The 17,960-nt window shown below is 35.8% G+C and overlaps 1 protein-coding gene across 9 annotated transcripts in view; it reads left to right on the forward strand.

The window, feature by feature from the left end:
- Positions 1-17,960, forward strand: part of LOC127446455 (uncharacterized) — a 66,347-nt gene that overhangs the window by 6,359 nt on the left and 42,028 nt on the right. For 4 of the 9 annotated variants that reach the window (XM_051707383.1, XM_051707376.1, XM_051707384.1 and 1 more), the window contains exons 2-7: positions 842-917; positions 1,131-1,445; positions 1,760-2,074; positions 2,641-2,766; positions 3,404-3,465; positions 4,198-4,791. In XM_051707383.1, coding sequence (XP_051563343.1) covers positions 848-917; positions 1,131-1,445; positions 1,760-2,074; positions 2,641-2,766; positions 3,404-3,465; positions 4,198-4,203 — 894 coding nt within the window. In that variant the 5' untranslated portion in view covers positions 842-847 and the 3' untranslated portion in view covers positions 4,204-4,791. Of the gene's footprint in view, positions 1-841; positions 918-1,130; positions 1,446-1,759; positions 2,075-2,640; positions 2,767-3,403; positions 3,466-4,197; positions 4,792-17,960 lie in introns of those variants that run through there. The other 5 variants (XM_051707381.1, XM_051707382.1, XM_051707377.1 and 2 more) reach the window with 3 other exon arrangements.

Below are 17,960 nucleotides of genomic sequence, written 5' to 3' on the forward strand. Positions count from 1 at the left end.
AGCTTATGTCTTTATATATTGTTTCTGTTAGTTAATGAAACTCCCATGATTAACACGAGACACATTAGTGTACAGTGCAGCGTGGCTTTCACATTATATGACATGACAGACAACTAGTTTGTCCAGTGCGGTTCCGTTCACACAGCACAGGTTTGCAGAGAATGCAGTTCTGAGACCTGAAAATTTGTGGGTGTCAGTTCGGTTATAGAATACAGTTTTCACACTCGTAATAACCATCCTGTGTGTGAACCCAACCGTATTAAGCACTCAAAACATGTCTGACAACCGTATTCTGCTGCTGTGTGAACGTGGCCTGTGTGTACAGAACAGGATTAAGCACAGAAGGGTGAACTGACAACCGAATTTACAGTAGCTGCAGTGTGTACATGGCTCTTAATGCTTGAATGGCCAGGGGGGTGGGATAATTTTTTATATTTGGGGCAGTGTAAAGAGGCCCTGTGTTGGGCCCCTGCCATATCTAGGCACAAGAATATCTTACACCATAAAAAATCATGGGGAAATTATCAGCCCAACTCCAACAACGTTGTTGCGAGTTTTTAATGGGAAAGTACCACTTACCTTTTCTAGTTTAACACATAAGGCTACTAAAGATTAATTCAAGAACATTCTCCGTACTCTTTCCACTTTTACAGCCGACAAACCAAGTGTAATAATTCAATTACATGGGTATTCATATATATATATATATATATATATATGTGTGTGTGTGTGTGTGTGTGTATTGTGTTATAACTTTTTAAACCAAGCTTTTTGCAAGTCTCATCGACTAACACATTTTTCTTAATTGTAAACTCTCTTCTTCACTTTTTTACCTTTCAAGATAAACATGGCTTCAGTGATGGTTGTGGTCCTTGCTGTAGTTTGTCCCTTCATCCCTGCTGTGAGGCCCAGTGAAGGTACATGCTTTAATATACGTATTTATTTTGAGAATAGAAAAAGCACTGACATTTTAGTTTCTATTATGTTTTTCTTGTTAAGATAAAGAGATCAAGATGTTTGTTGTGCTAAGAGCAATTTAATTAACAACATGTATTATCTATAATATATCCTGTTCGCATTAAAGAATACATTTAAAATTGTTTGTACCTTGTTGTTACCATATTTTACAGAATTGTGGAAATTGGAATGTCAGCCTACAGTTGGAATTGTTGGTCAGACCACAGTTATCAGATGCCATATCAAATACAGTGGTGATATCGAAGTTGTTGGAGTTGCCTTGACAAAAGTTAAACAGGATAAGCCAGTTTTTCAACATATAATAAAAGAAACACCATCAGGAGACCCACGCTTTAGACTAGTAAACCAAGGAAAGGATCTATCACTGCAACTCTCTGACACAATGTTTTCTGATGAGGGTGAATATGAGTACTATGTTGCAACAAACATTGGTGAAAAAACAGCAAAACTTAGCATCAGTGTCACAGGTGAGAGTGATTCATTAATACCTTTTACAAATAGACATCAGCACACACAGACTTATATATTGTACAATGGGAATTCATATTCATGAAACAAACACTGTTCTTTTGTAATTTCTGTAAAGTGAAAATATTTGATTTTATAGTCTCTTTCTGTTTCAGTTTTATTTACTATTCACAAGCTAATATAACACAAATGTCAACCATTTCTTTTTTGCTTGATTGAAACAGACATTTTTGTTTCAGATTTATAATTACATAATGCCCTCTATTTTTCTCAGTACTTACATGCATCATTTTTTTTCTCTCTCTCCAAAAAGCCAAGTATAAAGATCCCATCACAAGTTCGTGGCCTGAAAGTATAACAGATGGAGGACCTGTTGACCTTTACTGCAATGCTACTGACGGCTACCCAGCAGGGACCATTAATTGGTTTGACCAATCTAGAAAAAATTGGACCATTAATTCAATCCTGACAAAAGCCATCAAGGACACAAATGGCTCAAAATTTGTGGCTTTATCTAGCAAACTGACTTTCAAGTCTATTGACTCCAGTCTGGCACCATTTAGATGTGTTGTCCTCAACAGCAAATTTGTCCAGGAAGGAGAGAGGACATTTCAGATCATGCTCAAACGTAATTAAACTTGTTTTTCTGTTTGCTTTCTTTCAGTTAGCTGAGTGATTGTTTAGATAATCCAGAATCCATGTATCAGGTTGTGCAATTTAGGTGGTCCTTTTTTAAGAGTCCATCTTCTTTGTAAAATATTTGTTATAATCTCTACAAATTTGTCATTACACTCAAGGTCATTGTCAGACTGACAGTAGCATTGTTAGAATAATATTTAGCCTACATAATGGTATAACAACTAGCTGACATTGTTTTAACTGACAACATATACTGATAAATTGCGTTGAGACTTGCAAACAAAAGTGCAGGCCATTTTACATTGAGAAGCTTCTTTATTTTTTGCTTATGTAATTATGGTGCAATACAGCACCAATATTGCCTTGTGATCTGCTCCATATCAACAATCTACAAGAGGTATCTCAGGTTACCAACAATCAGCAGATCTCTAAAACTGGAAAGGCATGCTCTTTGTACTGAAGATATTTTGAGCACAATAATCTTTTAGTACAATATGTTATTGACAGTTAGCATTGATGTAAAGTATATTTATGTTTATATATTTGTTTCTCCAGAGGAATCTGAAAAGGTGCCTTTGGGATCTAAAACAACAAACATTGTTGCTGGCATGATGGTTATTGGTTCACTTATTGCTGGTCTCCTTCTTGCTCTGTTGATTTGCAGAAGAAGAGGTCATCAGCGTGAGTATACTGTATCTTAACATTTGCTGTAACCTCTGTGCATGGGTAGTTTACATATAACATATCCATAAACTTTTTTAACATCAAGATTTTAGGTTAAAATGTAGGAATTTTTTTAAATAATATGTCCTGTAACTGGGCACCATTTTCTTTTGTCCTTTTGAACATAAAGACATGAAAACTATGCAAGTACTATACCTTTTAACAAAGACAAATTCTTTGTGTGCAAGCAAGCACACTTGGCTGCTAAAGCCTCTATTGGTACTGATATTGATTGTAAAGGAATTTAATCAACTCTAGTTCATTGTTTTAATTAAAACCACTGTCACCATTTTAGTGGCTTGAACAAATGTAGGAAAGATACATTTTTCTCCAAAGATGTAACCAATTATGAAGACCTTGGAACTGTTGCTGCTTGGAATACTTTTGTGGGAAATTGTTTTACTTTAGGGATCAGGTTTTTTTTTTACTTCCCAATTTTCCAGCCAGATGTTAACTCTATATTACAGAGAGAGATACATATATCTAGACATACTGTAGACTGTAAGATAAGAATACATTTATTTGTTCTTAAATTAACAAGCAATCTATAATTATAATTATATTTATTTATTTATTTTTCATTTTGTGTTTTAAGTAGGTTATCACTCAGGACATACTGCTGAAACTGATAAGGAACATGGCACTGTTTGGAATCAGGTACAATTTATGCTCATGTTAAAGGGATATTGTTTCACCCAAAAATGAAAATCATTTATTGACACTCATGTCATCCCAGATGTGTATAACTTTCTTTCTTTCTGTAACTTTGTATCTCCAAAAATCACATAAAAAAAAAGTAATCCATACGACTCCAGTGGTTAAGTCCATATCTTCAAAAGTGATATGATAGGTGTGGGTGAGAAACTGAACAATATTTAAGTCCTTTTTTTACTCTAAATCTCCACTTTCACTTTCAGATGTGAAAGTGAAACTAAACAGGCACCACATGTGAATTTCAGATGTAAAAGTGAAAGTGGAGATTTAGAGTTAAAAAAGGACTTACATTTTGATCTGTTTCTCACCTACACCTACCGTATTGCTTCTGAAAACATGTATTTTACCAGTGGAGTCATATGGATTACTTTTATGTTTACTTTATGTTATTTTTGGAGCTACAATGGTCTGGGCACCATTCACTTGCATTGAAATGACCTACAGAGCTGAGATATTCTTCTAAAAAAAATGCGTTTAGCTGAAGAAAGAGAGTCATACACATCTGGGATGTCATGAGGGTGAGTAAATGGTGAGAGAATTTTAATTTTTGGGTGAAAAAAAAGCATATCAACTGGTACAGTAATATTTATTTAAGATAGCCCATATGTTCAGTTACATGACTGAAATTTTAGTTATATACTTTAATGTTTTGTATTATTTATTTTTCCCCCTCAGTCTTGAAGCTTCCACTAGTAGAGGATGAAAAGGACACTAAGCCCTGATTCATATTTTGCATACTTAGGCCCAATGACTGCCATTATTTCACTAAAACTAAAGTGAAGCTACAAAGACACAATGACAGATACTGTCCACCTGCATTTTGTGATTGTTTTGCCAATAATGACTGTAAAAAAAAAAATAATAATAATATTTTGTATGTGAGGTTTGTTTAGATGAACCTTTTCATAAAGTCTAGTCTTGTGAAATTGTATTTTTTTGCCTCTGCTGGAGGCTGCAGATTGTGAAATGACCCAAAAGGCTGATTGTCTTGAGTGTACTATGTGCATGGAGGAAGACAGGCTTCCGTCTTGGTTCTTGGATCTAATTAAGATTTCTTCTTTATCTATGTAACATCTTGGGGGGTTTCCTTGCCACTGTTGCCTTTGGCTTGTTCACTGGAGCTACTTTGGAAAATTATGTATTATAACATTATAAAAAGCACCATACAAGTGAAATTTAATTTAATATTGTCAAATACACATCTCTTCACTACCTCACTCTTCATCTCTTCTCCATAGCTCGAATAAATAGTAGTATTTATTATAATGAGTACTGAAGTATTGATATTACACACATTGCATAAGAAATACATAATTATTTCATCCCTGCATTGTTGCATCCTGCTCAACTGGGCCTTTCTGTGTGGAGTTTGCATGTTCTCCCTGTGTTCGCGTGGGTTTCCTCCGGGTGCTCCGCTTTCCCCCACAAGTCCAAAAACATGCAGGTTTAGTGGATTGGAGACTCTAAATTGCCCCGTAGGTGTGAGTGAGAGTCCCCCAGCTACTGGGGGTTGCGTCAGGAAACGCATCTGGTGTAAAACCTGTGCCAAGTCAAATATGCGGATCATCTGCTGTGGCCACCCCTAATGGGAGCAGATGAAAGAAGAAGAAGATAGTTGCTGTTAACTACAGATAAACAGTTGTGCACTATAAGAAATAGTTTCCCCTAAAAATGAAAATTCTGTCATCATTTACTCATGCCATTCCAAAGATGTGTTTCTGTGGAACTTAAAAGGAGATGCTTAGAAGAATGTCCATGCTGTGTCCATCAAATTATTTTTGCTGCTTGTTAAATTTACTTTATTAAAATGAGCTAATGCAACACAATTCTTTATTTTTATTTTTTTATTAGAAGTTTACTTAATCCATTTGTGTTGGGACTACATGAATGGTTTTTGTTAGCATAACTGAAACTGGGCAGGGACAGTAGTGTAGCAGTTTGGCCACTTACAGTTTTTTTCTAAGGATGTTGCATATGCTCACCTAAAATGAGTCATGCTATCAAACGCTGCCAGAACAACAAGCTGGCTTTTAACCCGTAACGTTTCAGATGCTGCTGCACCGTTGACAGTTGAAGTTCCCAGCATGCTTTGCATGGGACTTGATGCAGAGAGTAAAATTTTTTAAATTAAGTGTTATTTTATGCATTTTCGAGCAAGATGAAAAAAGGGAAAGACTTAAAATTTTGTTTAATGTTGTTATTTTGTGATTGAGAACTGATTCTGTGACAGTGGGTTAACATTGTGGTGAAAAGTGGAGCTTTTGCTTAGATTGAGGACGTGTACACACAGTAAAACATGCTGTATGTTGCTTTACTCAAGGAGCAATTGCTATTTAGCATGCTAATATATGCAAATGTATTTTAAAACTAGCATAACATTACTGTGAAAAAAAAATGCAAAACTGAAGAAAAGAATCATGTTAAAGACACATAAAATCAATTTAAAATCTACTTGATTTGGTCATTTAAAAATAACATTAATCCATTATGTAGAAGTTACGTGAACAAATTGTGTTTTCTGACAAAGTATTTATCAGCTAAACCAAAAGGAAAAAATATGTTAATGTAACAATTGATTCATGTGCAGCCGATGTGCAGCACATTTTTTTTTTTCAGTGTAATGTTATATCAATAAAAAACATATTCACTGTAGGTCTGCACAGTTTTACCATTTAAGAAATGTAACTGAAACTCTTATTGGAGTCAAGTTCATGTTTAAGTGTAGATCAGGTATTCCATGGGCAACTGGAATAACTGGAATATTGTTAATATTTCATATTTATTAATTATATCCCATATGTTCCATGACAATCAGTATCATAAAATAGCATGTGATTCTTTGTATTGATTTCCATCTGTGCTTATAAATCTGGTAGAGTGCAGTGCACAATGTTATGCTTAGAATTCTGAATTTCAGTTCAATTACTTAAGTGGTCATACTACAGATAATGTTCACTGTCCTAATTGTGAAAGAAAATACTGTTTTAGAGCTGACCAAATTTGCCAATGCAGTTCTCAAGATCATTTTAGTAAGTTAAAAAACATGTTTTTAATATTTTATGTCAGCAGCTTCATTAAATATGGTGGTTAGGGCCTGATAGTTCATGCATAGTCTGAGTTATTCTATGTTTCAGACATTTTTTGTGTGTGTTATTTTCCTCTCATACCTTTCATTACTGTGCTGAATTGTTGATAAAGTTTCCCAAACGTTTAGCTTTACAAATGCTCCCCAATTAATTCTGTTGTGTCTGTTTCTCAAGTCCATGTGCTATTTGTTATGGAATTATTGATTTGTATTTAATTACACTCACTTACTTGCTCGCTGCTGACACAAGATTGATCAAAGCAGTCAATAATGGCATTACAGAAATGACTGAGATTTTTCTTCCATCTTCATGAGGGTACAGAACAAACCATCGGTCTGGAAATATACAATTCAATATTTCTCATTGTCACGCCACCCATTTAGGTGCAGCAGTCATGTTATACTCACCTGGGTAAAGTACGTTCCCCAAGCTTGTAACGATAAACAGAGAAGGGTTAGCAACATACTCATAGAGGATATGAGACCAAAGACCTCAGGCACCACTGAATTCACATTTGAAAAGGCATTTCTGGCTCTCCTTAGCCAGTTGACTTTTCATTTCATTTGGCCATAGATCACCTCTCTATGAAGGCATTGTGAACTCTTTTAGAGCTTAATTCAGTGAAATATATCAATTTTGAACCACTACCCCCAACATTTTATAAAAGGCATTTGTATTTACAAATCAGTAACCCATTAACTCTGTATTAATGTAGGCCTTGAAATGAAAATTTTATTTCCCTGTGTGACTGTAGTCAGCTATTGAAACTTGACTGGCTGGTCACATGTCAAGAGGAAGCAGATATGGTTCAATGTATTAGTTCTACAATGGCGAAATAAATCGTTGCAACTGATGTTGTTTGCTAACCTTCTGAGCTGACTCAATGCAGCTTCTGCCATGACACCAGCAGATGAAAGTCAGGAATGACAGATTCTTGCAAAGTGTATCAGGAAATAAGTGAAGGTAATGTAATGGTGATTTAAATTTCCCTTGGCATAGATGACAGCAGGGACTAAAAACGGTTCAAGAAACGAAAAACGAAAACGAACTAAATATTTAGCAGAACATAACCGAAAACCAAAACAAAGTTTTTTTTTTAAATGCCGGAAACCGGTTATAACCGGTTAATTTGTTCCGATAATTTTTTCATAAAACTAAAGGCCAAAGGGAGATCTGGCAATTTATTAGATTAAATGAAACGTCAAACCATTTTATAACCTTAAACACTAGTTTTCAGAGTTAGACTTACAGCATATCCCCACTTAGAAAAAAGTGACAGTAGTAGGTCCCTGGATGAAAGAAACCTTTGGAGGAACCAAGGATCAAAAGGGGAAACTTACCATATTCTGGTCATATGGGCTAGTTCACACTTCCCAACAACTCAAATGTTCTAAAGTTCTCAGTTGGATTTAAAATGCTGGGAAACCAAGCTAAAATCACCTTGACCCCATTTGCTTAAAAGTCATTGCAAAAAAAGTGAGAAAAGCTCTAGTAACATTTGTTTGCAGATGCCACATGGTTTGACATTTCGTATCTAATGCAGTGATATTCTTGAATAAAAATTTTAAGTGTCACTTAAACATTTAAAAGTGTCCTAATACTTTTTGGGGCCACTATATATACAGTACGCACAACATTCACATGCTCTCGTTAATTAGTAAATTATGGAGAAATACCTTCTTAATGGCTGATTTATTTATAAATTAAACCAACATGGGACGTTTTATAAACGTAAAGTCATTTGCAGTTTTTGTGTGGTGGAATTCCATTATCATCAAAGCTCAAAAAGTAATCTCATTCATGAGGAAAACACACCACCATGTTTCCAAATGTTAATTACAGCAGGCCAGTGGCAAAAATATCTTTACACATGCAAGATTAAGTCTATAAAGTTTGGGGAAAGTTGTTAAATTATATATTAATTTTATTAATGTATTATTTAATTTTAATGTAATTTAATGTATTAAATTTATTTTCTATTGAGTTCATGTACTGTAGTATTTTTTACTGGTACTACTATGGGTAGAATGGTATAGTTCTGTGTCACTTGGTGCATTTCAGTATTTCTGCGAATAAAAGTTTAAATATCACACATCAGTATTGTGTTGAACTTTTTATTAAAGTAATATAATATACGTTTATTATACATGAATATGTCCATAGAAGTCAGTGGGCCGGGGGCCAAAGATCTCTATTAGAACCGACTCTCTAAACATGCAACTGTGGGCCCCAACCAGGTGCTGTGCTTTACTGGGATTCTATGGGGATTCGTAAAATCATCCGAGATTGCTCAAAAATTCCATGACAAATGCTAACTGAATTTGTTCATTCAGTGGAAAACAAAAACAAAAATTATCAACGAATGCCAGTCAGGTTAAAGTTGATGTATATGTTCTTTCTTTATTCCAGCTTAAAGGCGCTGTAAATGATTTTTTCATATAAAGGTATCCAAAACATTTTCCTACTCCCTGAAAGATATCACTGAAATAAGTGTTGTGAGATATCTCACCTGTCTCTGTGACAGCTCTAGCCTCTGTAAACAGCAAACAAAAAATGTGTCCGCAGGCGGCGTTCTCTACAAAGCACTGAGCACCAGAACCGTCAGGCACAAGAACAGTTTTTTCCCTCAGGCTATCATCTCATGAACAGTTAAAACTGCCCCAATGAGCAATAATTATGTGCAATACACAGCTTAGTCTATTTATATTTATCCAACGTACCCTACCTCTTCTGCCATACATTCCCTTGCACTATCTGTATATAAAAGATTTGTATTTGTACATACGTGTATATATATATATATATATATATATATATATATATATATATATTTTTTTTTTTTTTTTTTTTTTTTTTTTTGTCTTATCGTGTATTTCTATATATAATTATATTTTCTATTCCCTTTTTATTTTTGTTTTATTATATCTGTCTTGTTGAATTATTTGTGCACTGGAAGCTTCTGTCAACCAGACAAATTCCTTGTATGTGTAAGCATACTTGGCAATAAAGCTCATTCTGATTCTGATTCAAAAAGTGTACACTGAGGCTTTATGGTGCTATTTAATCTGTTTGTTTGAAGTACCCGTTTAGCAACATTGGTTCAACCAGGGACGTCTCAAGCAAAGGTCGAATGTGGGGTCCATTCGCCGCGGGGTTCTATCAATGGTGTGAGATTGGGACTGGACTCTCTGTTTTGTATAACTAATGGAATGTGAGGAGTTTTCTTGAATCTGTTTAAAAATGGTTATCATTTTGCTATTCCATTTGGTGACGCAGTGGCACAGAAATTACACATTTCAGTTTTAAAGGGATAGTTCACCCAAAAATTAAAATTCTCTCATCATTTACTCGCCCTCATTCCATCCCAGATGTGTATGACTTTCTTCAACAGCTAAACACAAACAAAGATTTATAGAAGAATAGCTCTGCTCTGTTGGTCCTTACAATGCAAGTGAATGGTGATCAGACCTTTTGTAGCTCCAAAAATCACATAAAGGAAACATGAAAGTAACCCATATGACTGTGTGTTTAAATCCATATCTTCAGAAGCGATATATTAGGTGTGGGTGAGAAACAGATAAAAATGTAAGTCTTTTTACTCTAAATCTCCACTTTCACTTTTACATCTGAAAGTGATATGTGGTGCCTGTTTAGTTTCACTTTGTCATCTGAAAGTTAAAGTTTCACATTTATGACCAGTTTCTACAAGTGCGCTGTTGAATCCATCCTCACAGGGGACATTACATCCTGGTATAGCAGCTGCTCAGCACAGGACAAGAATGCTCTGCAGAGGGTGGTGAAAACAGCTCAAACGATCACAGGCACATATCTTTCATCAATCCAGGACATCTACTCCAAAACACTGTCTCAGGAAAGTTGAAAGCATTATGAAGAACTCCAACCACCCCGCACAAATGCTTTTCTTTCTTCTTCCCTCTGGAAAGCATATCAGGGCCATTAGCACATGCACCTCACGATAAATAAACAGTTTCTACCCCAGTGCCATAAGACTGTACAATCACACTGTTACATATGATAAATAATTAATGGCTCCTACTTACATTCACACTTCAGTAAAACTCAATACTCACGTCACATCTCGGATATTTAACACCAACACTTTGTACAATGTACTACCATATTGCTGCTACATTTAACATAATGCTGCTACTCAAATATGTGAAGTGTTACATATTGTATAATATATACATATATATATATATATATATATATATATATATATATATATATATATATATATATATATATATTGTCTTGTATTTATACACAGCACTAGATTCACTTATACACTTTATAAACTTTATGTATAGTTAGGTTTGTCCTCTGTGTAAATATGTTCACCCATTGTCTTTTTGTGGATAATGCACATTTTATGTTGTCAGTCTATGAGAAGCATCCAAGTAAGAATTTCATTGTACTTGGTACATTGTACTTTGTACATATGACAATAAATGCTTTGACTTGACTTTTGACCTTTTAAGGACCAACAGAGTAGAGATATTTTTCAAAAAATCTTTGTTTGTGTTCTGCTGAAGACAGAAAGTCATACACATCTGGAATGGCATGAGGGTGAGTAAATGATGAGAGAATTTTCATTTTTGGGTGAACTATCCCTTTAACCCTCATGTTGTCTTCCAGTCATTTTGACCCGAAGAGGATTTTCTTTTGCCTGAAAATGCTAGTTAGTTATCCTATCGGACTAAAACCGCAAATTGCTAATTTTTTAAAACAAATTGTGTTATTTATTTATTTTTTTTCACTTTGTTACACTTTTGTTGTTCCTGGTCAAAAATGACCAGACTATTGCTTATAAATATTTAATTATGCTATATTATTACCAAATATTGGATTAGATCTTTTTGTCAATTTAGCACAGGTTTTATATTTCTTTTTGGAACTTACTGATCATAGGCCTCATTGACCTGAGCTTATGCCCCTAATTTTCACACTAGTGAGCTTTAATGTTTTACCAGGAAGTTTGTTTTGAAATACTTTTATTTTGTACAAAATGGCACAAAGTCACACTCCGTTTCCATTGAAAATGAATGGGGGAGATCAAAAATAAGAGAAAAATGTAGTGTTCAGGAGCATGTTCACCCATTAAATGAGCACATATATGCATGTGTGCTTGCAAACATAAAGGCCTCGGACCTGTACACACACATGCACGAACATACATGCACACGTACACGCACAAGCTCTGAGCATTACATGCTTTTTTTCCACAGAGATTAACTTTATCCTACCCTGAACTGCATCAAACATCCATCCAACATTATCACACATACACACTCTCTCTCTCTCTCTCTCTCTCTCTCTCGTAGTAGTAGTAGTAGTACATGCTCAATTTTTCACAGAGGAACTTTATCCTACCCTGAAATTTATCCAACATCCATTCATCCATCCAACATTATCACACATACACACACACAGGGCCAGCCCGTGGGTTTGTGGGGCCCTAGGCAAAATCATGAAATAGATCAATAGATGCCAAATAACGTGTCCAATAGCTTTTTTCCCCAACAAGGTTTAAATGTACATGCATGAATAAGGTAATATATGTATTTTAGGTGCTGTGACAAGTCACCATTTTATCGCCTTATTTTGATCACCTTTCAACTTTTTTCTAGAAGTACAAATAAACCAATGTCTCAATTAATATGAGGTCATGGAAACTGCAAGTATGATTATTACTGGGTAACATTTTACAACAAGGTTTGCATTAGGTATCATTAACAATGTATAATACAATTTTCCAGCATTTATTAATATTGGCTAATGTCAATTTATAAAAATACAATTGTTTATTGTTTGTTCATGTTAGTTCATATTGTATTAACTAATGTTAACTTATACAGTTTTTAATGTTAATAATGGACTAGTATATGTAGAAATGATTATAAATAAATTACATGTTTTAAATAGGGCCTATAAACACAACACATCGAAATATATATTTGTAAACAAATGTAAAGAATAAACACATTCCTCTTGGAGAGCAGAGATCTTTGCAGATTAATTGCTCATATGGTCACCCTATGTGATCTTTTTGCGTCTTTATATCGGCAGTGTATGAATTCCTTCCCCCGCAGATTATTCTTTAGAAAACGTGAAAAGCCCTAATGATTTGTCAAGCGCTGTTTCTGCTATCCTTCACACAAAATAAGCCTAAAAGACACAATATTTTTCATAACTTATTTCCTGCGTTTCTGTCAGGCGTGCGCATTATTCAGCAAGGTGTGCGACCTGTGTCTAATAATTCTGTGAATAGAAACCGCACTCAAGTTCCCAGCAATGTTTTGCATTATGAATAAATTATGCAGATTAGTGTGTACTGCTTAGCTTTACTTCTTGCCGATTTTAGATATACTGCTGTTATTTTATTTGATATAACTTTCAGTTATTTGTCCTTTAGTGATTATTCAAAGCTCATTTTATACATAATATGTTGTTTTCACTGTCACTGTGATTTGTATGTTAAATGATCAGGTCCTCGCGCGTTGCACAGTGTTTTGAGCACGTGTGCGATAGAAACAAAATGACTGTGAAGAATTTCAAAATTAATGTTAATAATGTTTCTTAATCTTGAAATTTAGTTTACTTCGCACATATTCGTGCCTTCGCAGGCAGTTACCATAGACTTTGTCAGTTCAAACCAGTCTGGACATTCTCTGTTGACTTTCAAAAAACAAGACATTTCCGTCCGCATAACTGCCCCTCACTGGATTTTTTTTTTAGTTTATTTGTTTTTGGCAACATTCTGAGTAAATTCTAGAGACTGCTGTGTGTGAAAATCCCAGGAGATCAGCAGTTACAGAATTACTCTAACCAGCCCATCTGGCACCAACAATCATCCATGCGATTATCTAATCAGCCAAACGTGTGGCAGCAGTGCAGTGCATAAAATCATGCAGATATGGGTCAGGCGCTTCAGTTAATGTTCACATCAACCATCAGAATGGGGAAAAAATGTGATCGCAGTTATTTGGAGCATTGAATGCTATTCTGAGCTGCGGGTTGGCACTGTTTTGGTGGCACGAGGGGGACCTACACAATATTAGGCAGGTGGTTTTAATGTTGTGGCTGATCAGTGCATATACAGAAGCTTTCCCACAGCTAAGGTATATAAAGCCTCATTGGACCTTGCTCATCATTCACCTTGTGGCAACACAATGGCCATGTGGTTCTCTGTGCATGAGGCTCTTGATCACATCCTTGATCAAAACACTAGACCACTTGCTGGTTCATTTCAAAATAAAAGTATTGTTTTTTGTAATCTAACCCATTCATTTTCAATGGCCAGTCATGTTTGACCAGGAACAGGACAACTGTGACTTTCTGCCATTTTTTTACAAAACAAAAGTGCTTCAAAACAAACTTCCCTGTGAAACATTAAAACAAACTAGTGTATAATTTTTATAGCACAGATGTTTTCTTATGGTATTTAGTTCAGTCAAAATAACCCATAAAGAATGCTTTTTTCACTCAAAAACTGAGGTGCATAAGCTCAGGTCAATGAGGCCTTACATTAAGTTCCAAAAAGAAATACAAAACCTGTCCTAATTGAAAGAAAACAATTTGACAAAAAGATCTAATCCAATATTTGGGGATAATATAGCATAATGAGAGATTTATAAGCGATTTCTTACCAGGAACACCACAAGAGTGACTTTGTGCAATTATTTACTAAATAAAAGTATTCAAAACAAACTTCCTGTTTAAACATTAAAGCATACTAGTGTGATAAATAGTACAGCATGTTTTCAGATTTTATTTAATATTGCCAAAATTATCCACAAATAATGCTTTTTTCACTCAAAAATGAGTTGCATAACCTCAGGTCAAGGAGGCCTACGATCAGTAAGTTCCAAACAGAAATACAAAAGATGTGCTAATTGAAGAAAAAAAAAAGCAAGTTGACAAAAAAAGGCCAGTCATTTTTAACTGAGAACACCAAATTAGGTCAAACATTTTGAGACAGCACAAAGGTTAACACACAAATCCATACAGCTGTTGGAAATGGAAGTTTGTTGGGGCCGTGTGAACAAACCTTTAGAATAGTAAGGCAGAGGAAACAGTAACAATGTTGAGGAGAGCACCCCATAGTTCTAATGCATGCAGTCAGAGACATTATAATGAGGAGATTGCTGTCCACCTGTAGAGAAATGAATAGGAGAAATGGCATGGTTAGTAAGAACAGAATACATTTAAGTACAAACTTATAAATCATTATGAATCATGACTTTTGTGTGAAAATGTTCATGCAATGGTTTTACTTACAAATGTGGGTACACAGAGCGTGTGAATGAGACTCATTGTTCTGTGGCTTATAGTGGGTAAGGTTTGACCTCTAGAATAGATATTGCTGCAGGTCTTGTAGTATGTCAAGCCCCTCTGAAGAGAAAAAAATGCTTTGCCTGTAAATCGTCTTCAGCAGTACACGCTGTTCTGAACATAGCTGTTCAATTAATGCGAGTTAGTGATTTGGGGTGACATGAACCGCAGCGACCATTGGCCATGCAACAAAGGTAAGCAGAGTTCAGTTTAATGCAGATGAGCAGCAATGCCATGCAACGATTATCACTGAAAATGCAGACTGTTATTCACCTTCACCCCCCCCCCCCGATAGAATTGGATACTGCTTTCAGCTAGGAACACCTACTTTAAACCAACAGCACAGAGACTCTCCAGTGATGTAATCACTGTCAGTGTGAGCAGGGCTTTGTAGAAAGTGTTGCCTTCCATTGTAACAGTTAACATACCAAATGTAATAAATGATTCATTTTTAAGCCTTAATTAGAAGGGTATTTGTGCCAGTAAAATACATATGCTGTATCTGTGAAAGTATTTGATTTGTTAAAACAATGCTTTACACGTCTTACACCAACTAACACCATTTATTTTATTTTTTTTACTATAAATTCTCTTCTTGACTCTTCATCTCAGAGCAAACATGGCTTCAATGATCATTGTGGTCCTTGCTGTAGTTTGTCTAGTCATCCCTACTGTGGTTCACACTGAAGGTGTGGATATACAGTAATTATTTTTATTTGTTTGTTTGTTTTTTTAGTGCTGAAAATCAAGAAATTTAAATACCCATTATATTTGTCACCTTTATTATGTTGTCATGTATTAATTTTATGTTTGTGTTCATATTAAGATCAAGTTTGTTTATTGTGCTAAGAACAGTTTAATTCACTGTATGTATATTGGGCAAAAGTGTGTCTTGACTTAACGGAAGAACCAAAATCTAAATTGTGTCTCTTTGTTATCATATTCAACAGCTTTGTGGAATCTGGAATGTCAGCCTACAGTTGGAATTGTTGGTCAGTTATTAGCTGCCATATCAAATTCAGTGGTGGTGATATTGAAGTTGTTGGAGTTGCATTAACAAAAGTGAAACAGGATGAGACAGTTTTCAACATCTAATTAATAAAACACCACCGGGAGACCCACGCTTTAGACTAGTAAACCAAGGAAAGGGATGAGGTCACGTGACGCCATGCAAGGGGCAGACGTGTGAGCAACGAGCTCTGCGCACTTTGCTAAATTTTTTATTATTTTCATGTTATAATCTGGTGAATTTTGATACACCCAGTTACACATTTGCTCTTTGATGCAAAACATGGCAAAGAAGTCAAAATCCTCGGGCTCTGGAGACATTAAAAGACACTTACGTGTTCAGGATGAAAGCCCCGACAGACCTACAGACCGGGGACTCGATTTGGATGGCGTGGCGGGAGAAGGAATCCAGCGTCAGTTGTCCAACATGTCGGTGATGTTGACGAAGATTCTTGCTGACTTGGAGGATCTTGCTGTAATACGTCGATCGATTACGGCGATGGAAACAAAGTTCTCTGAGTTAGTTACAAGAGTGACTGATATTGAGAGAAGAATCGATTTTCTAGAATCTTCGGAGAGGGAATTAACTGCTAATCCACCCGCGACCAAAGTTGATCTGGAACATCTTCTTGAAAAGCTTGAAGATCTTGAGAATAGAAGCCGCAGGAATAACGTTCGAATTGTTGGAATTCCTGAGCATGAGGAGGGCAGAGATATGGTGAAATTCCTAGACGAGTTTTTCCTGAGTCTGCTCGACATAACAGGCCACAAGCTGGAAATCGATTTCTGAGATCATCCGATAAAGATCTTGTGTTGCGCCAGGCGAGGAGCAAAGGGAAGCTTTCTTGGAAGAACCATAATATTTTCTTGTTCCCGGACTTTGCGAACTCGACAAGAGAGAAACGCAATCGGTTCAAGGAATGTAAGAAACTTTTACGTCGGCGAAAGATTACTTTTGCTCTAATGTTTCTGGCCAAACTGAGAATAGAAACGAAGGTCGGTCGCAAAGTATTTACATGTCCCAATCAGGCAATGTCTTTTATTGAATCAATGGCTGAGTAAACCATTGGATGTTTCTCATGTGAGTGGGTCGACTCACTGTACTTACTCTTTAGAAAGCTGGGCGTCATTTTGGTTTCATTTTTCTTTTTGCGTTGGCTCTGCCGTGCAGCTGGAGCTTGTTTTGTGAATAACACTTTTCCTTAAAGAAACTTTTGCATTGAAGTTCCCGGCCAGTTTGAGAGTGGACACTATGGATGACCGCAAAATATCTACATGCTCACACAAAGGATGTCTTTTATAAGTCATGGTATATACTTTTATGCGGCCTCCGAGTGAATTGACTCGACCACCCGGGGACCCGGGATGCCGGTTTTGTTTCTTTTTGTGTTGGTTCCGCCTAGCGGCTGGAGCTTGTTCTGTTGAATAACATTCCTTTGGAACAGCTGTGGATTAATCTGTTCGTTCTTCGTGCTTATTTGTTGAGTTTTTTTTTTTACGGGACATTAGAATGATTACGTCATCCGCTGAACACATAACCAGCTCACTGAACATTCATTTGTCTGTCCGAGGAATCTGAACGGTTTTATATCAGCTGGAATTTGTTTTGTGGAAGATCACACCTTTGAAACAGTTCTGTGAATGAATCTACATGTTCTTTGTGTTCATTCTTCCTATTTGCTGGGTTTATTTTACAAAGTATTTTCTGTTATGTAATTTTGCCTCACAAATTTGTGAGGCAAAATTGAGCAATCCGATAGCAAAGTTGTCGTGGGGGCTCATGGGCGTTCACGGACCTTTTGAGTTTAGAGGGATTGACGCCGGTTGGCGCTGTCGTGCGTTAATGCGCACGTTTTTCTTTTTTCCGTTTGTTTTGTTTGGGGGGAAGTTCGGGGTTTGTTTGTTTCACTAATGGGGGATGTGGTCTGTATAATTTTGTTTTTGACACACAGTTGATTGTTTCTACTTTATCAAAATGTCAAATGTTAA

The sequence above is a fragment of the Myxocyprinus asiaticus genome, chromosome 9 (assembly GCF_019703515.2).
Source record: "Myxocyprinus asiaticus isolate MX2 ecotype Aquarium Trade chromosome 9, UBuf_Myxa_2, whole genome shotgun sequence".
Lineage (NCBI taxonomy): Eukaryota > Metazoa > Chordata > Actinopteri > Cypriniformes > Catostomidae > Myxocyprinus > Myxocyprinus asiaticus.